The 13214-nt window shown below is 37.3% G+C and overlaps 1 protein-coding gene and 1 long non-coding RNA gene across 2 annotated transcripts; one reads left to right on the forward strand and one right to left on the reverse strand.

Annotated features, from left to right (window-relative positions):
- Positions 1 to 3075: 3075 nt before the first annotated feature.
- Positions 3076 to 7044, forward strand: LOC136255544 (uncharacterized). Its single transcript, XR_010700947.1, has 3 exons — positions 3076 to 3153; positions 6467 to 6707; positions 6751 to 7044. It is a non-coding gene; the product is annotated as an uncharacterized lncRNA (long non-coding RNA).
- A 1646-nt stretch (positions 7045 to 8690) lies between these two features.
- LOC136255564 (uncharacterized) lies at positions 8691 to 10146 on the reverse strand. Its single transcript, XM_066048357.1, has 2 exons — positions 9771 to 10146; positions 8691 to 9575 (listed from the first exon to the last, which is right to left on the reverse strand). Exons 1-2 carry the CDS (start codon positions 10128 to 10130, stop codon positions 8856 to 8858), a joined length of 1080 nt encoding a protein of 359 aa, XP_065904429.1. The 5' UTR covers positions 10131 to 10146; the 3' UTR covers positions 8691 to 8855.
- Positions 10147 to 13214: the final 3068 nt, after the last annotated feature.

The raw sequence follows: 13214 nt of genomic DNA on the forward strand, positions 1-13214 counted from the left end.
CCTTGCAGAGAGGTCAGCTACAAAGAAATCACCATGTAGAGAGAGTTCAGCTGCAAAGAAATCACCCTGTAGAAAATTCAGCCACAAACAAATTGCCCTGTAGAAAGATCATTTAGAAGAAGTTACCTTGTAGAGAGTTCAGCTACAAAGAAACCATTCTGTAAAGAGCTCGGCTGCAAACAAATCACCTGTACAGAATTCAGCTACAAACAAATCACCCTGTAGAGAGATCAGCTATAAGAAGTTACCTTGTAGATCGTTCAGCTACAAACAAATCACCCTGTAGAGAGATCAGCTAGAAGAAGTCACCTTGTAGAGAGTTCAGCTACAAAGAAACCACCATGTATAGAGTTCAGCTACAAAGAAACCATTCTGTAAAGAGCCGGCTCAGCTGCAAACAAATCACCTGTACAGAATTCAGCTACAAACAAATCACCCTGTAGAGAGATCAGCTACAAGAAGTTACCTTGTAGATTGTTCAGCTACAAACAATTCACCCTATAGAGAGAGCATCTAGAAGAAGTCACCTTGTAGAGTGTTCAGTTACAAAGAAACCACCATGGAGATTTCTGTAATCAATATATGTATTATATATATAATTTGTACATTTACTGATAAAATATTTAAAGTACATCTTCTTCATCTTTTCTTCTTCCTGTGATAAAGAAAAAGAAGATAGGTTATAAAGTCTCAAAGCCGGCCATAGTTGGGGTATACAAATACAAAAAGAAATGAAATCTATTCCAAAACAGACAAGCTGTAAAAAAAAGTGTGCGGCCCTTAAAAAGGCTAAGGTGAAAAAAGATGTGAAATCCAAGGTGGCGGCCAAGAAATGGCTGTGATGGTAGGTTAATGGTAAAAATTTTAATAACGCAATTCAGGTGAATTTTGTGCCAAGACAAAGCGGCACCAAATTCACCTGAATTTTCGTTATTAAAATTTTTACCATTAACCTACCATCACAGCCATTTCTTGGCCGCCACCTTGGATTTCACATCTTTTTTCACATTAGCCTTTTTAAGGGCCGCACACTTTTTTTACAGCTTGTCTGATTTGGATTAGATAATATTTATCCACCACGAAAACAGCCAATTCATTGAAAAACTATATTATTGGGGCGAGCCCCACACTAGGGAGTCAGCGGTGTAATGGACACGTTTACTATAAATTACGATATAAAGCGGATACCTTACCCGTGCTTCCAGACCATTCTCCTTATACGGTGTGCGTAGTCCATACAAGTGCGTGTAATCGTCCATTCCACGGGGTAGGTAAAAACAGTTGACCCGGGACCAGGGGTAGCGATTCCGGAATTCCATAAATTTTGCATAAAATTTTCTCCGTGAATCTTCCATTGGAGAGTTGGCACAATCAATTCGCTGCCGTACGAGTGATTGATCAAACAATTGGATCATTTCTAGGGTTTCTGGGGCAAGGAATATGATGGTGCAGTTATTTTTCTGCTACAAATATGTTTGTGTGTAGTTTTATGCCAATTATAAGATTATTTTGCAATATAGCCACCACAATGTAATGTTCTCTTTGCAAGAAACGACCTAGCACATGTTAGTTACACCAAGGTGAGCATTTTTGTACATGTAGTTTTCAATATTACTATGCTAAAAGTTAGCAAATTTGCACCACAAATAGCTCATCTCTTTGATGCACCATTTTGGTAGCTGTCAAGGATCTGTGCGTTAAGAGAAAAAATAACCATATAAGCAGCTATAAATCAACAATACAACTCCTTGCTTTACATGCACATTGTATTTTTGAGTGGAGGTGACTGGAACAGAGTGGTTGCACTTCACCATGTGTATGCTGCTTTGCCTTCCGCAAGATCCTAAATGCATGCAACTATTTAGTGGCTTTCTATGGAGGTGACCTTTATTCAGAGGGTCTTACAAGTAAGGTTACACTGTGGTCCATGTATTAAGGTATTGATAACAGAAAACAGAAGTTCAAAATGTTATTGCAAAGCTCAGTTATAAGCATTCATTCAATTGTGCCATTATCGGGACTATTTTCAATGGAAAGATATGGAGAAAATTTTGCCTATTTTCCAGGACAAAATTGCTTATAACTCCACCATCCTATGACGAATTTTTAAAAACTAAGTATTTATGAGATCCTTAGGGAGTACTGCACAAGGCTATCCTAAATAAAAACTATTTCCATTAATTTTAAAATTCTCCTGGAATCGCTACCAGGGGACCCACAGAAATCCAACTCTTCTTGGGACTTTTTACACTTTACAGTATTCTATACTTGTACTAGGTACCTCTGCAAGCAGTCTTGCATGGCCAATCCACTTTTACCCTCCTCGCGGCGTCTCGCACGATGTTTACACATTAGGCCACTCCAAATAAATTCTCTGTTTCCCGTCCTGGACTCAAGCATATTTGCATGCGGGCGGGTGGTCCATTTCCATTATTCATTATAAGATTAGCAGCTTTTGAAGCCATTATTTACCTGGCACAGCCATAAAAAGCTGCATAAAAGCATGATTAAGCTTATTCCTTCCATTTAAGTAGCAAAAATAGTACAAACATGAAGTTTGTGCCGACTTGATAGCACTGCTGACACGTGAGCAGACATGGTTTCAAGTGAGCCTGTCAGTATGCAACAATAACCGGAAAATAATGGAAGAATACGGAATAATGGAATATTTAGAGCTGATAGTAACCAGATGCGGGCGGTGGACGGGAAACAGAGAATTTATTTGGAGTGGCCTTATATATAAGCACCTCTGAAAAAGTGTCTGAAGCTGACTGCATTGATTACAGGTCACTCGCTATTTTTCCAGAGTAGCTATTTGTTTGCACAATGTTTACTTTAGTAGCTAGGTGACATAGCTAATAGACTAGCATGCTCATTGTGCACCAGGCGAACAATTACCAGCTAAGTCAAGCTGAGCAAGTTCCAGTAGCTCTTCATACGTCATGATGCATTTGCACAATGTTCCTAAACTACTCTAGTAGCTAGGCGGCATAATAGACTAGTATGCTTACTGTGCAGCAGGCAGTGGCCTATAATGCACTCAGCTTCAGTCACTTTTTCAGAGGCGCTTATAATTTCTAATTGGTGTAAACATCGTGTGAGACGCCGCGAGGGGAGAAAAAGTGGATTGGCCATGCAAGACTACTTGCAAAGGTACCTATAGTACAAGTATAGAATACTGTGAGGTGTATAAAATTCCAAGCAGAGTTGGATTTCCGCGGGTCCCCGGGTCCCTGGTCCCCGAGTCCCTGGTCCCCGGGTCCACTGTTTTTACCTACCCCATTCCACGGAGGATTTACCGCGTAGATTACTGCTTAGCCATATTTGGTATGAAGATAAATATGCTATACAAAATTCTAACTAGCTTAACTACCATGCAAACTAAGTACTGTAACTACAAAACTAGCTATGTGTAATGGTTCATTTCACGGAGGAGTTAACAGCGTAGATTACTGCTTAGCCATATTTGGTATGTGTAATTGTTCATTTAACGGAGGAGTTAACGGCGTAGATTACTGCTTAGCCATATTTGGTATGTGTAATGGTTCATTTCACGGAAGTTAACGGCGTAGACTACTGCTTAGCCATATTTGGTATTTGTAATGGTTCATATTACGAGAGTTATCGGTGTAGATTACTGTTAAGCCATGTGAGTGATGTCTGGCCACGTGTGACTATTGAATGGATACGGAGGAACGTCTTAGATGTAGGAGGGAGCAGTACAGGCTCAGAAGGGATGCAGAAACTCCTGAAGAGACAGAAAGGAGAAGGCATAGAAACCGTGAATAGCTATATGCGGTGTCGTAGAACTACAATGACTTGAAAAGAAGTGGTTAAAGTAGCAGATCAAAGACTTGACCTTATCAACACCTATCATACCATCAATAAAAGCTTTACAGATGTGTACATAGTGATTTTGCACAGGCTATATTGATTCTTAGACAGTCTCCTCCATAATGTTTCAGTAGTTTTCACTGCCATCAATACTTCAAAATATACACTCAGGCTCGCCCCACAATGCTGTTAGCATTTGTCTAGTAATCTTGCATTAGTTCTGCAGTGTATGTCATGACTTTGTTGATCCACACATAACAGGCTCTATTCTTTACATAACTACTGAATTCTTCATGATTCTTTCATAATATTTGTGATAAAAGTTCACCACCTCAGTTTTGAATATCCTATAGTGTTCTTTTTCTAAATTTATAGTTAGTTTTGCATATATATAGTTTCATCAAGTGGTGTGCTTGTGAAATATCTGATGTGGTAAAATATTTGCTGAAATTCACCACAAGCAGGAAGTAGTTCACTGTATGTCTTTTTGCATATGCTGAATAGACAATAGACTTTAACTTTTTTTTCATTTTAGCTGTTGATAATATTCCACTAAATAGGTTGTTTTTATTAAAATGTGGTAATAACAGTTTAATGAGTTTTTACAAAAAGTTGTTTAAAGCCATGCAGCTATAGTTTAAAAGTGCATATTATAAATTGTATTCTGAATTGTGCTCTGTGAAGATTTCTTCAAGACTAGCTTTGTCCCAGCACTCATTCTCATACATATAACTATGCACACAGGTGAATCACACCACACTTCTGAAAACAACTAACTAGCATTTTGGCCTATCCAGTATATGAGAAACTTCATACTGTATTCATAATTGCTATTATTTGTATGTTAGTGACTCGGGGGGGTTTCATCTATTTCATGCACCGATAATTGGTTCAATAAGCAACCATCATCACCGATATTGGCTACTATCCAACACAGGCGGCGGAAGGGGGCTTAGCCCCCTCAGAATGATATTACAGCGAAATTATCCTTCTTGGAGTGGGGCTGAAAACCGTGATAAAGTAAAGATCGAGATACTCTAATAGAGCAGTCACTCTAATAAAGGAGTCACAGTATTAGATCTAGAATTATGTAAAGATTTTTATATAGTTTATCAGCTATAAATGCGTAGCTGGTGAGGTGGGCAGCTATTGTCACTTAGCTGTGACCTTTTTTTTTGGGGGGGGGGGTCTCACCTTACCAAACCAGAGACAATGTAGTGCCTTAGTTCATTTCCGCCCCTGGTCAGCCCCCCCCCAACCCCCCTCATATCAAGTAATTCCTTCACCACTGCTATCCAATACTAGCTGATTAATCGATTTAAGTTGATTAACTGAAAACCGATGTTAATCTCTACTACGCTACATGTGTAGTATAATGATAGGGGGGGGGGGGGGGGGGGGGGGGGGGCATAGACATAATAAAATTCAACAATGGACAATTTTAGAATAAAACAAAGCTTTGTTAACATTTATGTCGGGTCATAACTCAGCTTTAATTTATTTAACAGAAGGCTCACATTTTGCTTACTAAAGCACAAATAATATAGTGTTATAGCTAGAGGTCTCACTTTTGGCATTAGTTTTAGCAAGAGTACATAATAATAGAAGAGGGCTCCCTCTTCTATTATTATGTACTCTTGGTTTTAGTAAGACTTTAAGTTATGAGTATATAGATTGAAAGGCCTTGACAATCTTTTATTTTGGTTTTGCAGTACATTTATAATTAGGTCTCAAGAAATAATTAGTTTTTGGTTGTAGTAGAGGCCCTGAGAAAAATTTTAGTTACAGTTTTAGGTAAGGCCTTAGCTTATAGTTTTAGTATTAGTTATAGTGAGATCCTCAATTTAAATAAAATGGCTTACTAAATATATATCTATGAAATACATGCAGCTGAGCATGTATCCATGCATAGTGGAATAAAAATTGTAGTTCCAATGGCAAGCCTATGTGCAAACCATAACCACAAGTACATACATTGAGTGCTACAAGCAGTATATAGACACCTTATATTTACCAGAAAAGCTTGAACATTCACAACTATAATGAACTTCTTTTAAAAACTTGAGCATAAGGCCACATAAACTTAATCCCCGCCTGCATGGCAGTTTTCCTTACCTAGGCCTGATCAAGGATTTTTACACCACTGGTGGCTGAGTGCAGCTAATCCAGCACCTTCTATTGCTAGACCAGTCTAAGAAACTGCATTCTGAGCCATTCTAGCTAGCTAATTCAGCTATCTAGTCTATAAAATAAAAATCCACTCTCCCGCTCTGCTATTTTGAGTACAGGAGGATGAGAAACTAATAATTAAGTTTATGTGGCCTAAAATCTGTGGCATGCACCCTCATTAAAATCATTACTTATCAATTCTTCATAATTACTATAACGGACCACAGCAAAGGCTTTGCACATGTCTAGCTAGTTTTGCTTTATTTTGTGATTACTGAATGCAATATAGAACTATTTTCATTATTTCTAGTTGTGCAGTGTGCACAAAAATAGCTAAATACTGTAGTAATATATACTGTACGTAGATTCATTATAATCAAATGTTTATGCATTCTTAGCTTATAGCTTCTTGTTAGGTCACATGAAGCTGAAATTTTACCATGGAATCCTATATGTCATTTAGTAACCAAAAATGAGACCAATGCAGGGAGCTGGCAAGTGGAGGGGCACAAACAGAATGATTGGAGAGAGCAGATTCTCTTGCTAGTTGCTGTGATCATTCCTTAGTGGGTTGATTTTTGTCGCTATACATGGCTTGCCCTTTGCAGATGGTTGTCAAGTCTTAAAAGCTGGCTATGAAAGTCAACACCAGCAACATGACAATTATTCTAGAGGCGCTTGTATCGTATGTATGAAAGTGCTGGGTGAGTTTGACATCTATATATTAATTTTTAACTTTGGTTTCAGGTGATAATATGCAGTTTTAATGAGTTATATATAAATTGATTTTGGTCTGACAAGGTGTACAGTATTTCTATCAAAAGAAGTATGGCTTTTCTGGGGAGGAGGGGGGTGACCAAAATTCCCCATCCTGGATCCGCCATTTACAGTGAACAACATAATAACTTAATGAAAATTCTAATGTTTAAAGAACATCAATTGTGAGGGACTGACAAGAAAATTGTTAATAAGTTGTCTAATATAATTGCTAAAATACAACTGCAATATAACATAATTAACCTAAAACAATTTTATGGTCACACCATTATATTTAATTCATACATATATGTGTTATTTCATACATATAATATGTATATGCATTTTAACATAATAATATGAGTGCATGATTTTTATGATATTTCATGACTTTAACAGCAAATGTATTTGTAATTGTTACATTTACAATCATGTGTACTTCAAGCTCCATGGCAAAAGATGTATAGCTAGTTATGCAATTTTACTTGTTTTAATGCACAGATACCACATCATAACAGGTATTTGTGCATTTTTTAAAATGCATGAACTAGGGTGTTACTGGCTTTTCTAGTATACCAGTGAAAGATCCAGCAATTAAATTCACTATCAAAGATGCAAATTCCTTACTACTGTCATAAGGGGGTAGCTAATGGTACCTACAGTCACCTAGTATGATGTACATCATACTAAGTGACCGCAGGTAGCACACTATTAAAGTAAGTTAAATAATGATGAGAATGAGTGCTAATTAGTGCTATTGTATACCAGATCAGTTATCAGTATTGGCTAATTATGTTGCATAATATTGGTTATCAGAATAATCGGCTAATTTGGTTATCGGTGCACCACTATTATTTATGGTCAGTAACACCAGAGCTCACTCATTATACACATGCAGTTAGTCTTGACAGTACTTCTTCACCAGTGTTGACATTGCTAATCTGGAACATTGCCTTCAATCATGGTGATGATTGCCATCATGTACCATGCTGCTAAATCGGATAGCAGGGCTTTGATTCCAACTTAGCAATAGACCGACTCTAGGAAACCGGTGACAGCAGATTTGATTATTCCTCATGAATGAAAAGCTACATGAAACTATTAATTTTCATAATCAAAATCAGGTAGAGTTGAGTGATCTACTTTTGCTGGCTGTTTTTTCCAAAGTACAATGGCAATTCATATGAGCAGTGTAGGGCCCTAATGGAGCTCTGTGGGCCAGCCTGGGGGTGGCTGTATCTGGCTGTACCACTCTGGTGGCGTTGAATATGATGTAATGTCTTTTCATATTAGCTATAGTTTTGAGACCTGAATGACCCATAATTTGACCTAATCATCCCTACGCCTTCCTCTTAAATTTTTTAAACAGTTCTCCTGCAGGTGATACTGTCAATCTTGGTTTAAAATTAAGCTATCTAAAATGGTGGGGAAAACTTACAGCCATTGGCTACTTGTACAGTGGATGCTCTGGGAGATAAGGAATTGGTGTGAATGTGTAGCTTCAGCCATTGGTGAGCTACAACACACTGAATACTAAAACCAGCATTAATACTTTCAATAGGCGATAAGACCGGTTTTGCCAGACTGGACCACATATAAGATTCAGTTAATGTGAAATTCTAAGACTCCAGTGTATATATTAAATATACGTAGTAATTAGGTGCTCTCAATCATTATTTTCTAGCATGACTGAACAACTAGACAACCAACCTTAACAAGCTCTCTAAATTAAAGGCAGCAACAGAAAAAAAAGCTCCATAATAAGGGCAAAGAAAGAGTACTACATAATAAGAATAGGTCACAATTTCCTGCCCACTGCAGTGTTCCACTGTATGTACATACACCTATAGATACCTGGAGTGTATCTGCCATTTTCATATTGCTTCTGCTTTGAGGAGTTTGCAGCAAATGCACATAGCTACTTATCATAATAACAAAATGAATGGTTTATGATTTCAACAAGCAATGTGTCAAAATAACAAAAACATACAAAAAAGAGGCCTGAGCTATACAACTAAAATCTAAAAGTCTGTAACTAGTTGTGCCAGTTAACAATCTAATCAACTATTATAGTCACATTGCTTTTCTGTATGAAATTATTGGATGTAGAGAGACATTTGGGAAACAATAGTTCCTTCATTGGACCAAGACTGATCACCACAAATCCTCACTTCAATATCATCCCTAATGGTATATCCTGGTATAAACTTGTAAAACCATGGAGACTCTACTTGTGCACAGCAGTTGTTACCATATCTACATTGCATATTCTTAAATACAGGATACTTGTAATAGTATGTTGAAGCAGATGGGCAACCACTAGTTCCTGCATCACAGTAGTAATCATTTCTCACAAAGCTAGGAGGAGCTGGTCCAGGATATTGAGCACACGGACAGTTATATTTGGGACTGTTATAATTATCGCTAAACCCAACAGCATAAGAAAACAGATGCTTACGTTCTTGTCCCTTGGAAGGGTTACCGTGTGTTATAGAAACTCCATCAAGATAAGGGCCATCTATCCATCTGTCACCATATTTCCTCTTAGCTGCAATGTTAGCAAAAGCATTTGTGGTTCCCTTCTGATATGCAACTACAGAACCAGTTACATGACCATATCCACTGCTGCATGCATTAGTTGAGTAGAAAACTGAGCAGCAGCCACCATAAGATGAAGGAGGTCTACACCCAGGTATTGAAGTGCCAGGAATTTTGATAGAGGTCCATCCTTTTGGGCATACACCATTGTAGACATAAGCAATCCGAACCCATCCACCTTTCAAACCACCAGCAGACAGCAGCATTTCGCAGTATACCTGTAATTATACATGTAAGATTATACCATACTGTATAATTGATAGCAAACATTTCTAATCCATACAGTACAATCAGAAGCTACCAAATTCAAGCACATCCCATTACCATGCAGGTTAGCATTATTAATAAATGACATGTAACACATCCAAAATATACCTAGCTAGTGTACAATTTGAAATGTTATATATGTGTACCTTAATATTCCCTTCTGCTGATTTAATCCAGTAATAACCTGAGCGGTTCCTGCTGTCAAAATTCTTGTCGTATATTTCCCTACAGGATTCTGCAGCAAAGTCTTCATCCATTCCTAGCCTATTTTCTGTCTTTTTATGTTCTGAGAGAGTGGATTCTTCCTCTACCTCCAAGTAATCCTCTTCTATCTGCATGGTGTCTCCTTCTTCCTCCAGTTTGGTATAGTCAGTCCCCACATCTAGAACATTCTCCAATCCTTCTTTCTGCAACACTGCTGCATTAGTAGCTGCCACCAGAAATGCAAGAGTGAGATAGTAGGCAAAAAACATTGTTGCACAGTATGAGTGAACAACTGCATGCATGTGTACATACCTTCTTTTATACTTTACTTCCCTCCCCTCACTCCTCAAAAACCATACACAATACTTTTGTGAATAATATAAATGAATTCTTGGTTAATGATCTGACAATTATGGGGGAGAGTAATTTATCGGACAGTTAATTTGTTCATGAGCTAATTTTCCGGGTAAACTGTGACACATTCTCCTCTGCTGATAGGTTCAATAAGGTAACAAGCACGTCAACTCATAAATTAATGATTATAATTTTTAAAAACAACATTTCTATATAGTAGAGTGGCTAAGTGAAAAAATCATTCGCTTTTTGATAAAAGCACCAAACTTGGTACAACTTCATATTATTTCATATTAGATATGGTGCCATTAAAATTACCAATCATATTATGCTCAAAGTACCTGACAAGTAAAATAAAAGATGTGTGTATTGTGGAAGCCATAAAAGTATCATATAGGAAATATACTGAAACACTATGCATCTGCATAGACGAGCAAGGGATGGTTATATCCAAAAGCTGATGAAGGGAGGTGTCCATCCAGGTAATTAGCTTGCCATGTTAAAAAGCATGGAGGGTCATGGTATATGAAGCCATAGATGTGCAATGTATTATTTCTGTGCCCGTACTTTTGTTACTAAAATATAGGTTCCATTAGAAATGTTCAAAAAGCTGCTGCATTTTAAAGATTTTTTGATTGCATCTGTAAATTTGAAATACTTCCATGTGATTTAAGCAAAAATGAAGATTCTGAATGCACTTGTATGGTTTCCTGGCCAGCTAGAAATAAGCTTATAACTCGGCGTTAAAGTTACAAAACATGCCCTAAGACAATGAGTTTGATGTGGCACCGTATCTCAAATGATTTAGTATACCTTACTCAGCTTCCACAGAAAATTTGGTGCTTTTAATTATCACAAAGTGAACGATTTCATCAAAATTTGTTGCTTAGCCGCTCTACTAATACCTATGGACTCTGCATGCTGTTCATTTATATAACACTTTAGCATGGGCATTCAAAGGTGCCGCTTGGACTTTATTTTGCATATTGAATATCATGAGAACGCGGTTTGCTCGTAGCTTTGATGCCCAACCAGTTCAAAGATATGATATGTTTTGACTCGTTACACACAGAATTGATTCAGTATTAGTTTCTTAGCTTTTGCTGTGCATGTGTTAATAAATTTTAATATACTATTACAAGCAAACAAACTATAAATGTCCAAACTAAGGATGGAGATACTCCTCATGCATAGTCAGGCCAATCATCAAGGGATCAGGCAGGTGTCCAGGGGAGGAGCGGCAACCAAGCAAATACAAGCGTATTAAGGAAAGTCCTATATGGCATCAAAGCCAGTAAAGCTGTGACTAGGTTTCTGAGTGTACAGTCGCAAAATTACGTCAAGATGAATGTTAACAAACTATTTTCTATGATGAAGGATCACTAAACGATCAATTGGGCAATGCAAGAATACATACTTATATGCATCACGTATTAGCCATAGAGTAGACCATGGAGCAAGATACTATATTGAAAATATAGGTCAGTAACTTATGGTCCTAAACACCTTACTTAATATATGTGCATTTCATTGCTAATACTATGCGTGACTGTTCTATTAGAGTATCTCAATCTTTTTCATACAAAATGCGCTAATTATAAGTTGCCATTTCTAGGTGCCCATTTTTCCAATTTTCCACCTATTTTTCCAGAATTTTGCTCTTTGCTTTTACTAACGTATTTTTCCAAACGTTTTGCCGGCAAAATCGGCGAATCCCTAAAGGCAATCAATTTGTACAGCAACTATACTGAAAATAAACTACAGGTGCTTACATTCGCAGCCATAACTTCTGTTTGCATTAGTCTACAACATTGCAATTTAGCTTAAAATGTTCACCATGGATTAGCAAAGTGAACAAGGTATAGTGTTTGTCCTGTAGTTACTTATCCACATCGGTATGAAGGTGGTTTAGTTGAAGAAATGATGATGATCTTGTTTAACAAATACATGTGACATGAATACTGTTGGGACTACAGAAACAAAACAAAAGATTTTTGAACTCTCCATGAGCAGGCAAATAAGTTGGTGTATACTGTATAGTATTAATTGATTTGAGTCTTCCTTCTCTGCCCAATAAAAACTTGCATATCTTTTCTTTGTGTAATTTTACGAATTTTTAAAATTTAGTTTTCCTTAATATGCATGCTTTTGCAAACAAGTCAGGTTTTTGCTAAGACGGTCATGTAAAGCTATTCACTATTATATTACTGTCCCAATAACAAAGTTAGTAGCCTTAATGTTGTGTAAAAGAGTAGAAATAAAACTCACACCCACAATGATAACTTGTAATGAAGCATAATGATGCATGGATAACATTCTTAAGAGTAGTAGCCCATGCTTTTACAACCACAATCAATCATCAGATACCGGTGTATAAAACAAACAGGGTGAGTGCTCTATAGTTCTTTCACCTATTAGGTGAGTACATGATATATATATATATATGTGTACCACTTTCACACCTCAGATCAAAGGAAAGCCAGTGCATATATATCACATATTGCACTGACTCAAAATGTTAACGAGATATACGCACTGCGTATATCTCGTTAAGACAGTGGGTATATCTCGTTACACACTGCCTTAACGAGATATACGCACTGCGTATATCTCGTTAACTTGAGACATTGCATACCTAATAGCTATAGGTGTGCACACTATATCCAGAAATCATCAGATTTCTTTAATGTTTTACTGTTATCCTCTTCTCTTATATAGGGAATCAAGCAAGCTGCACTCGTGCTTTGCCTGTATATACGCACTCGCCCTCGGGCCTGCAGCCCTCGGGCTTGTGCGTATATATCAGGCAAAGCACTCTTGCCCATGGTATAACTATTACATATATATATATAGATATATATAATATCACTTATACCACAGCTCCTTGGGATTTGCTGATATATACACTTAAAGTCAGAGTGCCATAGGCCCAAGGGCGTTGGGTGTATCTATCTGCAAAATCCTTCGCAGCCGTGGTATAACTATTGCATGGACATTGTTATAGATCATAAACACACTGATACTAGAGCTTT

Source organism: Dysidea avara, chromosome 5 (assembly GCF_963678975.1).
Source record: "Dysidea avara chromosome 5, odDysAvar1.4, whole genome shotgun sequence".
In the NCBI taxonomy this organism is placed as follows: Eukaryota; Metazoa; Porifera; class Demospongiae; order Dictyoceratida; family Dysideidae; genus Dysidea; species Dysidea avara.